This window comes from Diadema setosum, chromosome 3 (assembly GCF_964275005.1).
Source record: "Diadema setosum chromosome 3, eeDiaSeto1, whole genome shotgun sequence".
Lineage (NCBI taxonomy): Eukaryota > Metazoa > Echinodermata > Echinoidea > Diadematoida > Diadematidae > Diadema > Diadema setosum.
The window spans coordinates 31,246,347-31,263,254 of record NC_092687.1 but is presented as its reverse complement, the minus strand read 5'-3'; the positions used below and the strand labels follow the sequence as shown (position 1 = coordinate 31,263,254).

The 16,908-nt window shown below is 37.9% G+C and overlaps 1 protein-coding gene across 1 annotated transcript in view; it reads right to left on the bottom strand.

The window, feature by feature from the left end:
- The window catches only part of LOC140246775 (C4b-binding protein beta chain-like), a 35,124-nt gene extending 23,588 nt beyond the window's left edge, over positions 1–11,536 (bottom strand). The window contains exons 1-2 of the mRNA XM_072326109.1: positions 11,512–11,536; positions 10,999–11,073 (exon numbers count right to left, since the gene is read on the bottom strand). Of these exons, the coding sequence (XP_072182210.1) occupies positions 10,999–11,073; positions 11,512–11,536 (100 nt within the window). The remainder of the gene's footprint in view (positions 1–10,998; positions 11,074–11,511) is intronic.
- Positions 11,537–16,908: the final 5,372 nt, after the last annotated feature.

The window sequence follows — 16,908 nt, the reverse complement described above, 5'->3', positions numbered from 1 at the left end:
CACACCTTGATTCCAAGTGATGATTACAAAAAATGGGTCAATCTAGTTAATCTTGAGTTTTTCGTATTTTCTGAAAAAAGTAGCTCTTCTTCTTCATGACTCCGAGAATTGGTATCATACAATGAGTGGGAGAATGTGTTTTCAGCGGTTTTTTTCTACAACTTTTTTTTTTTCCGAACAGCAGTTGATTAGGTGTGCTATATACCGGTCTCTTTTCATTTCCTGAAAATCCTTTGCATACTATACTTTTTTAACTCTAATATCTTTTGAAACAATGCTACTGCTTTGAAAGTTTGCATTAATCATTTACAGAATGTGGTTAAAAACCATGCTCCATTTCTCCCTTATCCAGTAATTCCTTTATTGTTGTTGGTCCATTGGTTTACATATGTTTTTTTTTTTTTTTTGTCCCATTCATCACATAGCTAGTATGGGTTGGTAAAGATTAGTTCAGCGCGACTTTTCTCGGTTCACCCTTTTCCAGAGTGTGTGCTTTCTTTCCAATGTTTAGATAAGTTTGAAGAGACCATTTGTTTCGAGTTATACATCATTTTAAAGCTTAGACGCTGTTCTTTCAGAATCTACCCTTATTTAAACTAAAACGCAGGGTCACAATAATTGAAAGTGGAGTTATGCGAGCTAGCTATTGTCAGGCAAAAGTCCCATTTCAAGGCACATTGAGTATGTATATTCAAACAGATGAGAAACTACAAAAAAATAATATAGGCAGCAACAAAAACACTGTTCATATGTTAAAAATGATTATCGTCTCGTGAATTTGAAGTCCTTACCGTTTTTTTCACAGCTGAGCTGACGCTTTAATATTCGAATACGTTGCACGTGCATGTTTAATTCGAACGCCCTTTTTACACGTTTATTTGAGAAACCCATGCAATGGTATACTGATGAAAAGAAATTGGATAAGGTAATGACCTTTTCGAATGTTGATCTTGATGATCATTTACATTCACCTGAACTTCAATGACCGTATTGTTTAATCGAATGCAGATCTGACGAAATTGGGTGGGGAAAACCTATATGATATGTAATAATTTAAGATTAGAAATAGTTGATAAAATGACATATCTCGTTATTTGTTTTTTTTTTATCCTCATATGAAATGGACAAAACATGTTTATACCTTGTAAATAAACTTCCCTGGGTAACACTAAATATTATTTCATTATTAAATCAGAAGAATTTGATTGAATTATATCATACTATGTTTGTTCCTCATTTAGAGTGCTGAAAAATTGTCTGGGGTAGTACGACACACTGCAATATACTGAGATTACATTAACGTGCACAGAACAGGTACGCAGAGATTAGAATGATATCTTTGTGTAATGATGAATAAGATTATTGATAATCACACACCTATGTATTTAAAGAAACGTATTTCCAGTAGACCGATATATTAGTCTACAAAATATGCTGAATATATATATATATACATATATATATATATATATATATATATATATATATATATATATATATGTATATACATGCAAATATGATGCCAATTGCGGGACCATGTGAATTCATTCGTGTCATGCTGTACTTATGCATTGTGAGGTTAGTGTTAATGCGTTGTCCTTTTTTCTTTGTTTGTTTGTTTGTTTGTTTGTTGTCTATTTAGTGAATGCGGTGTCATTAATGAGTACTTTCAATTTTTAATCAAATTAGTTGCACAAAGTAAGAAATTGATCACTCACAGATGAATGTGAATTCCCTCAACAAACGCATCGGAATAATCATGTGACTTTGAATGCACAGGTAGAGCGTTATGCAATGCTCGCATTTGGAAAGTGACGCGCGTACGTGAATATGATTTGATGGGCACGACATGGATTTTTGATACAGCTTGTATTGAAATTGATGGCTGGGAAGGTGCATTTAAGTATGGACGAATATGTTCGCGAACATGACTGTGTGAATTTCCATTCACATTCATTTATTGGAATGACAAAAGTATGTGGAAATGACCAGAACAAATATATATGACCCTGCGCCATAAAAAAAAAAAAAAAAAATCGCCTTACATGGATTATTAGTTAAGGTCAAATTCAAAAAGAAAAGACCGTAAGCTTTTAAATGATGCATTTATCGATTCAAATGAACTCTCCTAACCTATCTAAATGTCGGAAAGAAAGCATACATTCTGAAAAGTGTGAACTGAGAAAAGGGGATCTGAAGTAAAGAGTCTATTCAAGCGCTTAATCAGTTCTAAGCCATGAATGGGACAAAAACAGGGAGTTTACCACCGGATCAAATGATAATGAAATGAGTTTCAGATTAGGCTAACATTGGGAATACTTTATCAAAGACATTTGGTCCATGATTAATGATACATTTGAAATCAGTAACGCTTTCCTGTCAAAAGATATAGATTTGAAAGTAAATAATGTGTGCAATGTTTTTAAGAAAATGAAAAGGGGGTCTCTGTTAGAGAGATTTATTTATACTCTTCTGCAATAAAGTGTTTTAGAAAAACTACTAAAAACACAGTTTCCTTTTTTTTTCCTTTTTATAATCCCAAACTTTTACACAATGTAGAAGAAGATTTGCTCTTTCAGAAAATATAAAAAAACTCAAGACTGGCTATGTTGTCTCATTTCACCTATTGTTAGTTTCACACAAAATCACTGCGTGCTACCTTTTTTCTGTTTGTGATGCACGGTCACATATTAAAATTTGGGAAACATTGTACGTTGGCGTTCAAACTATGTTACAGGATTTGTTTTGGACTTCGCATATCATCCAGTTCTTACACGATATTTGGAGTTAAACAGTTTTTTTTTATTTTTTTTATAAATGTTATTATATATAATATCCGCCACATCATGAAACCGCCAGTTACGGACGGGACGCCAAAGCACAGGTACTAGGTGTTACAAAAACACACACACACACACACACACACACACACTTGATTCTGAATACTTCAAAAACTATATATCACATAACACTGCCATCAATATGCGCAATAGTTGAATAGAGTACAATTTTGTTATAGCAAAAAATTTGAATAACAAAGCAGTAACCGCTGCATGCTATAAGGATTAGAACCAACACTTGCTGTCGGGCGAAAGCTCGGTGGTCTAGTGGAGATGACTCCTGTCCGGTGATCAGGAGGTCGTGGGTTCGAATCCTGCTCGAGTATGTACGCCCATGATTTTTTATCATGGCTACTACTAAAACACTGATCAATTCAGTGCTTATTTACGTCGATGTAGGGCAATTTGTCAATCAGTTGCAATGAAAACATCTCGACGGAAGAACTTCATAAATTTGAATAACAAAGCAGTAACCGCTGCATGCTATAAGGATTAGAACCAACACTTGCTGTCGGGCGAAAGCTCGGTGGTCTAGTGGAGATGACGCCTGTCCGGTGATCAGGAGGTCGTGGGTTCGAATCCTGCTCGAGTATGTACGCCCATGATTTGTTATCATGGCTACTACTAAAACACTGATCAATTCAGTGCTTATTTACGTCGATGTAGGGCAATTTGTCAATCAGTTGCAATGAAAACATCTCGACGGAAGAACTTCATAAATTTGAATAACAAAGCAGTAACCGCTGCATGCTATAAGGATTAGAACCAACACTTGCTGTCGGGCGAAAGCTCGGTGGTCTAGTGGAGATGACGCCTGTCCGGTGATCAGGAGGTCGTGGGTTCGAATCCTGCTCGAGTATGTACGCCCATGATTTGTTATCATGGCTACTACTAAAACACTGATCAATTCAGTGCTTATTTACGTCGATGTAGGGCAATTTGTCAATCAGTTGCAATGAAAACATCTCGACGGAAGAACTTCATAAATTTGAATTACATATTTTTTTGATTAGTTTAATGTCATAATATTTCATGATGGTATGTGTCCTGTCTTTACATGGCAAGATGGGATTTTTTTTTCCATCCAGGGTCAAAGAAGAAAGTGACAGCAAGGAAACAAAAATGATAGGTAGGAAATGAAGAGGGTAGAATGAAACACCTGCTCAGCAGGCTCTTTTTTTATTGATTTAACACAATGGTAAACGTACTACATCAAATTATAAGTACAGTTCTAAATAATTTATTAGTTGAAAAAATAGCAAAGAAAACGGGATTTCATCGAGTTCTAAATGAAAACAAAATGAATTAGCATCGCCATTTAGATCTAATATTTACTACAGAATAGACCTAATGCAAACTTATTGTCAACCTTTTGGTCGAGTTTCTTTAGAAACACAAATTTTGGTAGCACTAAACCCGAGTGAACAAGCAAAATGAAAAAAAAAAAATGATAAAATGCAGATCTCTAGACCATTCCTGTCTGTGCACGAGCAAGTATCAGCCACCGTTCCAGTGTCACTCTCGTCATCGGCCTAGGCTACTCGTGTCGTACTCACCAACGTCAACGTCATGCTCATGGTCACACGAAATAAATTGCATCATCATAAGGGTTCGTACATCAACATCACCAGAATTATGGACATTATCATCATCATCACTCTCATCTGCACCACAGCAAATCCCTGAATATCACTCCCATCATACTCTTCACTCTCACAAAACACATCAGCAAACGAGACCTAGGTAGACATTTGTTGTACACAAAAATGAAACGAAGGTGGAAAACAAGTAATGAATACACGAAGACTCCTATCGACAATGGTATTTTACCGTAGAAAAAACAAACAAACACACAGAACATCTTGCACCGAAAAAAAAAAATCGAGGTAAAAAACTACGATGAGCAAAACTAGGGTGAAAATCCGATGCCTGGAAGACGAAGGGTGACGACACTTTACGGTAAAAATACTAACACGAAAACAAAAGAGTTGGTACCACACAAAGTACGATGTTCTCGCACACACGTAGATAATCTACATCGTGTTTAACTCTTTATGTGCCATGGTGGAAACCCCCTGTGTGCCACGTTATTCTGAGACACGAATATAGTCACGCTTTGAGAAAGAATTTTGTTTTTCCAATTTGTATAACTTCTACAAATTTCTGATAAGATGGGCATAATAGTAGGCAAAGTTAAAGAGGAATGCCAAACTTTGTTTCGATATAAATTGTATGACGACTCTATTTTCATTTTTTCTTTTGAATGACCAGTTGCTACATTACTGTAAAGGCATGAATTTTGCACATAAAACCGTGACAGAAACTTAGAATGTACGAGCAAATCTAGTTAGGAACATCGCTTGATAGTCGATCACCACATAGAATGCAGGAATGAGAGGAACAAAAGCTCGAGAAACGCTTTCATTGTGCCGCGGGATTAGCAGTAATTAGCGGTTTATCGATCGGTCTTGGCGGCTTTGTTTGTTGAGCAGAATATGCGAAGTTGGCACGCCGTCGACTGAGTCGGAAGTGCGAACATGGCACATAAAGAGTTAATCAAAAAACTCAACAAACACTCGAACAAAAACTCACCTCTAAATTGTTGCAAACGAGATAATCACTTTAAAAAATGAACAAAACACTAGCCTCAGAAGTACGATGGTAATCTGAGAATAAAAGATATAGAATGATACGAAAGTAAAAGAGAGAAAAGAGAGAGAAATGGACAGGAAACCTAGAGAAGTTACGCCACACTGACTAACGTAAATGGAATTTGACACACACAGGTAATCAGATATCGTCATGCACTCTCTGAGGAGATCGATATCCCGATACCGCGCGTAAGAAATCACTGCAGTTGTTGGGGCAACAAAGATACATACGCGCTTCAAACATGAATATTGATCCGTTTCTCAGCAGGTTCGAACCCCTGGTAGGTGTTTTGGCCAATAAGAGACATTCTAAAATAGATTTCTTTACATAAATTACTTTTCTGAGTCCATGGAAGATCTCTGTGATTGGCTAAAATTATTCTACAGCTGCTGGCTAAGTCTGAGGTCGTAGGACGCCCTCTTTTGGTAATAAATAATGCACCCCACGCTGGATGTGGATTATCCCGCGAATGGGTTAAAGACTCCAAAATGTATATCTCAGAATGAAAATGTGTGATTTCTTATTCTCACAGAAAGTAGATATAGTATGAGATACAAAAGTATGAAATAATCGTTTGAAAACACGAAATGTACATCTGGAGGGGCTTTTTGTATAAACACACTTATAAAGGTAACTTCTTGACCTTTGCATTTTTACTATTGTTTATGAATGATATAAAATGATTTGTGGACTGAAAGTGTCTTTCATAAAAAAAAGGTTTATTTTGCAATTAGTCCAACATAAAAAAGGGAGATGATTGAAATGAAAAAATAAAGTACAATGCGTAGATAAATGAAAATAATTGAGTGTATGATAAGAATAAAAAGAAAACTGAAGTGTGTGGAATTTTTCACATGAATCAAGAAAATATTTGAAGTGAATGTAATATTTCATGTGAATCAAAGAACTGCTCTTTATTTAAAAAAAAAAATGAAAAAAAAATCTACAGAAAAAACAACAGATGAACAACTACATAAGGACTACTAAAAATTACATAAAATAATTCTTTAAAAATTGCAAAAAAGATACAGTCAGAAACATAACAACATAAAACTACCAATGATAATTGTCAACTACACAAAATAATATGCAAAAAAAAGGAAAAATCAATTGAAAACAGACTAAATAAAAGATTACTCAATACTACACAAGATAAAAAAGGAAATTCTACTGTATGCCAAAAAAGAGAAAAATTCTGCCATAGAAAATAAATTAAAAAACTGAATAATAACTACTCATACAAAACAAAACAAAACGTTATATGCAGAAATGAAAATAAAAACACATTTCTGCCATGGTATTTACAGTTATAAGCAACTACTCAATACTACCCAAACAATAATTCTACTTGCTCAAAATAATAACACAAATGTAAACTATACACCGTTAAACGACACTCGGCCGTAATCTGGCAGAACTCCCTAAGTCGATTTTGGTCGATTTTCATGGTTTTGAGTGTTTTGTGTGTTTTAACTCATGCTCTTTCAAGTGGGCTAAAAAATAAGTTGTGATTCGGTACAGAAAGTTATTTTTAGAAAGTAATTTTGACAAAATTCCTGAGAGAGGGCGATTAATCTGGCAGAACTGGGTAAGTCGACTTTATGACAACGCTTGGACCAAGATGTTCCTGCATCCCGTACGGACATGGCATATCTTAACACGCGCGTGTGCGGCATTGGTAGTGACGAACGCGCTGCGCGTTCAAGCTAGCAGTGCCTGCCTAGCTAGCTAGCTAGACACGTCTAGGCCATGGGGTGAGCTGGCTTTTTCGCTTGTTTCGTTCCGACAACTGCGGCACTAAAATTTCTCCACAGCTACGTGTAAACAAATAACCAAAGAGGCTACAGGAAAAAGTTCGACACAAACCCTTCTGTAGTATTGTGGTAATTTAGGGGGAAACAGTGAACTTTTTTTGTCACTGAGGAGCTGAATATGTACACTTTGCCGTGTACGATATTCATTCGCGAACGATCATGTGATGTATGTTATCCAATCCGAATAGAGAATTTGTTGTTTACGAGTCAAAATGGCCGCCCCCTGTGAGCCTGTCGACGCGTCTACGTCGTCTGCTCTGCCGAAACTTTTATTATTCATGTAACATCGATGAAAATTTCACGACTATGACAAACCTAAGATAGACGAAACCTATTTTGTGTGCCAAAGAGTGGATCAGATTGAGTGGGGGAGACCGTGAAATCGCAGACCAGAACGAAGTGATTCAGCTGCTCAGGGGGACTGACTGCAACCTACATAGGATAATTTACAGGTTAGTTTACGTGCGTACAGTCGTAGCAGTCGACACTGGAGTGCAGTCTCTCTCATATGAGTTGTTAATGATTAATTTGCTATGTTCAATCTGATACCTATAATTTTGAAGTAGTTGATGATGATCATGAGTTGTTAATGATTAATTTGCTATGTTCAATCTGATACCTATAATTTTGAAGTAGTTGATGATGATCATGAGTTGTTAATGATTAATTTGCTATGATTTTTAATGCGAAACCTGTTTTATTCTCTCCAAGATTTTCAGGTACACATTGCCTCCAATACAGAATCCAACAGTTTTCACTCATGAATGGGTAAACTACTTCAACTTGTACTGATTTCAAATTACATATTCAGCTTTCAGCACCTGATCACATGCAATATCAATTATGAATACAACTCATCTGCCTTATCATCATTAATACTAGTAATCCTTGGCCTTTCACTATCATCACCACCCACTGCTTTATAATTTGGCACAACATAATGGTAATCATATGAAGGGTTTGTTTGCAAAAACCGATAAGTCCATATTTGCCAAATGGATATATTTTGCGATTAAAGGTCAAAAAAAAAATAGAGAGAATAATAAGAAAATTTTTGCTTCTTTTGACAATAACTTCAAAAATGTACCTTTATATGAAGTGACCAACATATCATTCAAAAGGTATTATTTTGTACTTTATGACAGAGACCGTACTTCAAAATCTTCAAAAATGGACTTATCGGTTTTTGCAAACAGACTCTTCATATGTTTTAGGGAGTTTAATTGTTGAAATTATGTTGCTTGTGTATGTTATAATGGGCGCTAATGCAGTAGCTTAGCCGTTAGCGTGTCTGTTACATTTTAGATTAATTATCTTGATTTTCACCTTGGCATGGCATAGCGCCGTTGAAATGTAGCCTAGATGTAATTTTACATGTTGAATTGTTCTATGTACAGCCCAGGTTAGGTTGATGTAGCTGATCGGTGATATTGTTTTGTAAAGATCTTGACACACATCACAGGACTGGATTAAAAAAGGTGTAAACTGCATGTAAATTTATATTTTCATAATCATGCCCATGGAGTATTAATATCAAAAATCAATCCTGTCTCTCTCACTCCGAAATTTTGCCTTTATTTTATATATTAGTGGTGATAGCATTCTAACACGTATTCCGATTAAAATTTCACCACAATTTGCTTGGTTGTGGTGGCCCTGCCAAGTTTCAAGCGTACTGAACACATTGTAAATACCCGAGAGTGAGCTACGCCTCCACTAACGCCACGAAATAATCCTGTGCATCATTTGTTTTATAAAATGGGTCGAAAATTCGAAAACTAACAGCATTTTTCAGCGTTTTTCACGTACCTTTGTGGGTCAAGACGTCCGAAGATGTTCGTTCCAAACATTTACGCACGTCGCACTCGGAAATCCCGCACATACAGTAAGTATGATGGGGGGTTGGGTTTCCGGACACTTAAGTTCCCGCATAAAAACTTACTTATTTTACATAGAATATGCACCCTTTACCTTAAAGACTTGATATAGACTCCTCATATAGGCCTACTAGACAACATACTCTGAAAACGGCGTGAGAATTAACCTGCTAAATCATTGGATTTGCCCTTCAAAGTGACTCCATGTACGCGTCCGGTCCCACAACGCTTGGTCTACTGTACTATACAAAGTGTACGTACATAGTAGAGTATACGTACGCCACACATGTTATGCACAAGGGAAGAAAGGCCGGCCGGCCGGCAGCCCGAACTAGAAGTTGTTTACAGGAGTGACAGCGCGTATTCATGCAATTCAAAGGAGCCGCCGCGCGCACAGACGATCGGCAATAGGATTTAACACGCAGTGAAATCAGACTAGAATAAAGGAAGCACACGTGACTCATTTCAGCGCTTCCAATTGGCTACATTCTTGAACCCACTTTATAATTATTATTAAAGCATTCATGTGCCTTGGAGCAAGAGTCCAGAAGCCTAGTCAAGCATAGCTCTGAAAAGGTGGTATTCTTGGTATTCATGTTTATTGTTCAGGATCATTTTCAGCACACACTCACATACACATCATTGATTCTTGTGTAAAGTCAATTTTGTACGGAGAGTTCAAATTTGACCGAATCTGGAAGTTAACTTTAAAATCAATCATAAATTTAAAGAAACTGATTCATGCTATTATATTAAATCACCTCCAACTAAATTGTACACTACCCAGCTATTGTTCATATTAATGTTAATGTTACCTGATGTATAGTTTTCGAACTATTAAGGATCAAAAGTGTGAAATTTTTTTTTTACACCTAGTACGACTATGTATGTATATAATTATATATATATATATATATATATATATATATATATATATATATATAATTATACGTCAGTGAAAGACAAGATGAGGTGGGTCTCTGAACCGTTTATCTTCGTGATAGTAAATCGGAGCATGACGTTGGCAATGTAAGTCCATTGAAAAGCTATCAGGGATTCATGTTTGTCATGTTTTTAAACTGATTTCATCCTTTCATCTTTGGCTCTTCGTGGAGGGAACCAGTCCATGGATGCGTCGTTGCTACGCCAAACGCGTACATACAAACTGCGCGGTTACCATGCACTGTGGCAACAACTACCACCAGTTTAGACGCATTCCATCACAAGCAGGTTAGTTTTGAAATCCGTCCGACCAGGAGCTAACGTATACCCTTGTGTGTATGTTCTGCTTCAGAAACGGATTTTTAATCTAACATCACATCGCATCCTGGTCGCTGATGAAGAATGCGATGACTAACCTGTTTGGTGTTTTGTTTCAAAAACATGCGCTTTCCTCGCCAGGATAAAGCGTTTTAATGCCATTTTAGGTTTTAATCTTTTATATATATATATATATATATATAAAGAGTTTGTTTGCAAGAAACCGATAGGTCCATATTTGAAGATTTCGAAGTACGGTATCTGTCATAAAGTACAAAATAATTCCTTTTAAATGATATATTGGTCACTACATATAACGGTACATTTTTCAAGTCACGGTCAAAAGAAGCAAAAATTTTCTTATTCTCTTTATTTTTCTTTACGTTTAATCGCAAATATCTCCATTTGGCAAATATGGACTTATCGGTTTTTGCAAACAAACTCTTCATATATATATATATATATATATATATATACATATATATATATATATATATATATATATATATATATATATATGTATATATAATAATTAATCTAACTCCGTTTTCTCACCTCGACATTTTAGATTCACAGCTGTGGCAGAAGAGCATTCTGTACCTGCCCGACAGTTCACGGTTCTTTGAGAATCTGTGTGTATCAGAATAAGAACAAAAAACAAACAAACAAATATAACAGGCAAGAATTAAGTGACAAAACAAATGCTGACTTCGATGTGGGCTTTCTGTTCGTTAGAAGAATATTAATTCATATGACTTTTGGAGGCATTAATGTTGTTAATTTTCCGACTTACATTACAATTGAACTTCCAGCAATTACATGAATGATAAGTAACAATAGAAAATAAAATTGCACCGCCTGTCAATGTATCATATTTCCCCTTTTTTTGTCGAACGGGGAACTATATAAAAGCGTAAGTGAAGTAACATTGATAAATGAAATTCGAGAATAGGCCATTGGTTGGAAAGGATTATATCGGTTAATCTGGTCAACTGGAATTACTTGTAATTTGGAGAACGACGTTTCACGTCCTCTCCACCCAGTGTCATGGTTGTGTGCTGGGCTCACCAGTGTCCCCAATCTTATTAAACATGTTTATGGAACGATTTGAACGGGTCTACATTCTTTCAGTGGAATCTCAACAACATGCTGGTTTCGGTACGTAGATGACACACGGTTTAAAAATAGGGAAGACCAGCTGGATTCCTTCCTTGACCACATCAACAAGGTGAATAAGTACATCAAGTTCACACAAGAGAGAGAGAGAGAGAGAGAGAGAGAGAGAAGGAGGGAACACCCGCTTTTCTTGATTGGCTGGTCAGTATTTAGAGTTACGGTACGCTGCACACGTAGGTCTACAGCAAAGAAACGCAATGGATCAGAACCTTGCCTTTGATTCGCATCATCCCCTGGTCCACAAGCTAGGGGTAATCAAAACCCTTCTCCACCGGGCAGATACCATCTACTCGGGTGGGAACACGAAAATCAAGGAACACAAGCATGTTAAAGAGGCACTCAGTGCGTGTGGATACAGCGGTTGCACATTCGAGAAGGCAGTTTCTAAATCCAAACCGAGACACAAGGACAAATCCAACCATAGCAAGATGACGACGGGAAAGCGGGGATACAATGTGACGGTTCCCTATGTTTCCGGACTTTTCAGCAAGCACCATATTCCTGTCTCTTTCAAGCCTACCAACACATTGAGACAGAAGTTAGTCCATCCTAAGGATAAGACTCCAAAGGATCAACAAAACAACGTGGTCTATGCTATCCAATGGAAGGATGACGAGTGTGAAGAGCTGTACATGGGAGATACAAAGCAGACCGTAGCCAAACACATGTACCAGCACAGACGAGCTAGCTCGTCTGGATGTTGAGACTCTGCCGTATACTCACATCTTAACAGCAGTAACCACACCTTTGAAAACAAGGACGTGGTCATCTTAAATCGCGAGGCACGGTGGTTGGAGAGGGAAAGGCTGCCCTTTTTGCTGGTAAAAACTATAACTATAGTGTATTACAGATGATAATAATTTTGCATGCTTCCATAAATTTTCTTCAGATCTCTGCCGTTCCTCAATATTTACAACAATCTTACAAGAGCCGTGACAGTAAACTGACTGAAAAAAAAAAAAACCGTGTTTTCCCGAAAGACTTGTTCTCCTGTCACAGAGGGATGAGAATTTTTCCCCCAAAGAAGATGATGATCTTCCCGACCTTGAAACATATATGATGCATTTCGCTTTCTTATTGATGTGCCTATCACCTTTTCACTAGAAACACAACATTTGCATGGCAAATTCGGGGTAGCAAAGTAGTTCGAATTTGTTTTGTCTTTGTGTCTATGACAATTAGTCAAACCAAATTGCCTTTGTCTCTCAGGTCGAATTTGTCACTTTAGGACCGCATCTGCCTTCTCTGTTGCTTGCTTTCCCTCCTCCAGGCGGCAATACACGGCCGTGATTTGGCAAAACAACGCATCTGAAAATTTGTGGTTTGTCAGGTTTTTAGCTTTTTAGATAAATTACGCCATTTCTTATCGTCTGTCAAAATTTCAACTCTGAAAGTGATATCAATTTTTAGAAAAATGCATTTGAATTTCAGCGATTTTTCAAAATAAGTCCAAATAATTTGGCAAAACAACGTAACTTACTTACGTTGTTCTGCCAAAACAGTTGCTGTCCCTGAATCTCATTTGAGCTTCCGTTTTTTTCTGGCAGAATAACGCATCTTCTTTGTGTGACATGGCAGAACAACGTTCTGGCAGAATAACGCATCTTCTTTGTGTGACATGGCAGAACAACGTAACTGCTGCAGTTACGTTGTTTTGCCATGTCACACAACGAAGATGCGTTGCCTCGGACTGAACTGAACCGCCGCCGCGCCCGGTCTTATGCATGCCGCACATGCAGAGCGCAGTGCAGCAGATTAACTGCTGAGTACCAAAACGCAGATACGTTGTTTTGCCAAATCACATTCCCTGCGCAGGATGATGCGCAGAGAGGCTTCACGCTGCACGTTGCAGATACGTTGTTCTGCCTTGCTACAGCCGAGTACCAAAATGCAGATACGTTGTTTTGCCAAATCACATTCCCTGCGCAGAATGATGCGCAGAGAGGCTGCACGCTGCACGCTGCAGATACGTTGTTCTGCCTCGTTACTGCTCAGTGCGAGGTAAGATACGTTGTTCTGCCGTGCTAATGCCGTGGTGCGCAGAACAACTTGCGTTGTTTTGCCAAACCACGCACGTGGTCCGAAGTTTGGGTGTTTTGGCAAAACAACGTATCTACAAAAAATCTTTGATATTTTGAACAAAAAAAGCTCTTTTTGACTTAAATTCTGACTAGATACTAGAAGAATGATATAAGCCATGTTTTTTAAAAAAGTTTCTTGGAAAATTAATCGACTGGAGAGAAATGGGAGCATTTCTAGTACTCTGAGGCTTCAAAATCTAAAATCGCGAATATCTCGAAAGTACCAGAATGCAGATACGTTGTTTTGCCAAATCACGGCCGTACAGTGCACTCCCGTTAAAGCGAAATGCTTGGGACCGGCAGTTTTCTTTCGTTATAACGAAAGTTCGTTATCACCGAAGAAATACAATATATAACGAAAACAAGAAAACCACGTATATATATATATATATATATCATATTCTGTTTGCTGAATACTCATCATACACTGGAAAGCTATGTGAAATGTGATGGGATAACTGTATTACATTAATAAACGCAATTTCCCCTCAGAAACGGGTACTGTGCATGACATAAAGAGCAAACACACAGTGGTGTGAAGCGTTCACCCATGCAGAGACGCTATAAATGCTTGTTACGCTACGTGTTTTCGAAAGCAATTCGCATTTCGTTATAACGGAGCACATTTCTTTTATTTTTGTTTGTCTGTGGCGCTCGGAAAAGACTTCGTTATAACGGAAATGTCGCTATAACCGTGTTCGTTATAAGCGAATTTTGTACCATACACTTTAATGGTAATAATTTTGGAACCAGAAGATTTACTTCGTTATAACGAAATTTCTCGTTATAACCGTGCTCGTTGTAACGGGAGTGCACTGTATACTTTTTGAGGGCCATGTTGGCATTCTCCAGCACCGTATTTTACAGGAGGCCTAGCGGATCGAAACGCGAGGAAAATGACAAAGTACACTACAGATACATGAGAAAACGTGCAACTGAGGAAGAAGGGTCGGCTCGCGCTATCCGTTTTTTGGGCGAGGAAAAACTGTGTGCATGCACAAAGTTTTCTGGCCGCTCTGACGAACATCACCGGAAGACAAACGTCCATCCAATGGATAAAAAGGAAATGAAACGCATTTTAATGGATATCAACGAATGCTAAAATCGATCTTCAGTTCCCAGGCGTTTGGCTTGTCCGGCAAGGTGTGACATGGGCATTAACCCGTTCCTTCCGCAATTCTCAAAACACCTTCAATGTCCCCCAAACGAGATTCCTTTTGCCCGTCGACAGAGAGCGGACAGGTTGGTAATCTACCTCTACGGAAGCGGTCAAGCGGTGCATGCATCCCCTCCCCCACGATCAAGTACATAATTATCTATACGTTATTGTGCCCTTGAACAATAGAAATATCGATCGGGTGCGATGTATAAATAGAGCGTGCGCTGATGGGCACACAGACTCTTTGTTTAACACAAATCAGGCACCAGAATCCGATGACTGGGGTCAGCGTACGCAGATATCTACTGTGATTAGCTTTGATCGCTAATGTACATGTCCATACGAGTTTTGTAGCAGAGCAAGGGCAAACTAAATCAGAACAAAGGTAAAAAATACTGTGATATACGAATTCTTCCAACAGAAAGAGACCAAGAGCTGATAGAATAAACTCTAATGTTTTTATAGAACCCATTTTGGGGGACTTTGTAACACGAAGAAGCGTACATTTTGGCCGCGAAAGCAGGCACTCTTGTCTTCATCTTTGGAACCTGGTATACCAGGTTCCCGTGTATCAGTTGCTCCCACGGGAACTACGTATACCAGCTTCCCGTGAGGAACGGGTTAAAATGAGGGTCACTTTTTCTTTGATAGGGTAGTATGCCCTTTCCATTTTGAATCTGTAGCGATGAAAGGTTTGACTCCCTTTTCTTTAATGAGAATCTCAGAAATAATTTGTATATCTGATCACCTAATTTGTCAGTCTTGAAAATTCTCGAATATAGTTACTATTGTTTATTTTGGAGGAAAAAAACGTGTGGGGGAGGCGGGAAGAAGACAATCTTTGGATTACCACAAGTATCATGTTGGTGCTGAGTGTCTGCGTGAGTTGGGGGGGGGGGGTGGGGGCAGGAAGACAACCCTCGGATTCCTACTAGAGCTGCTAACATGGCAAAAACCCAAGTTCTGTGTTAAAAGGAAAAGGGCCTAAAGTCCCTATCCATTGACCGGGTCCTCAGCTCAGGTGCTAGGTCAACGGAGGGGATGTTCATTGGTAAAAGATGGTGCAAACGAATATTAAGGAAAAAAAAAACAAAGTTCTGTCTTTTTCGATATTAAAAACGGGGTAAACGAAATATGAATGAAATAAATAGGAGGACCTCAGACCCGAGGATTTCCACGGGAGCTGCTATACCTCTTACTTACATAACTATTAAGTACGTTTGTGCTTACAATCTAGCACTAGGAGAGTAAACTGAAACTAAAGAGTAACTTACGTTCATGACAGCCTTTGAAAACCTTGGTCCAGCTGGCGGTGGGTAGATGTGGAGGCAACCTAACGCCAGAAAATTCCAGAAATGTCGGGAAACCAAGCTCCGCACAGATTGAATTAGCAATCTCTTCAGTAAACCCGTCCTCGCAAATAAAGCTGTCGGTGCCTGATCGCAAGACTGCAAAGCCTTCGAGAGGAGAAGGTTCTCCGATGAGTTCCACAGAAGGCACGATGCCTGTATACCACAATGTACAGCAGCACAAGTTCACTTTGATATTACCAGTGTTTGATTTCTTTGACTCCTCAGACAAAACCATTTTTTTTTTTAAATACAGAATATTGAGAAATAACTGCAGTGTTTCTTTGCTGCGTGGTTATATTAACTGGAAGGTTTTAACTTTGTGTTTTGATGCAATCGATTCCATCCTTGTCAAAGAAAAAAAAATAAACATGTTGTTATAGATGGTACCTTTAGGTATGTTCTCGAGACCTCTACAAAAAAAGATACATAATATAAAAGTATATATATATATATATATATATATATACATAATCTCCAATTCTACATGGCACGTCATAGTTATACGGCTTGGTAGAAATAGACTCTATAATACAGAGTTGTTGTTTTGTTTTTTTCATTACGCCCTTTCCGGAGTGTTCGCTCTTTCCAATATTTAGATTGACTGGGAAATTCAATTAGGTTTGAGTTACACATCAGAGGGGGTAAAATCTCACGTCAAAAACAAGGAATATTAATTTGCACCATCCATCCACTACCT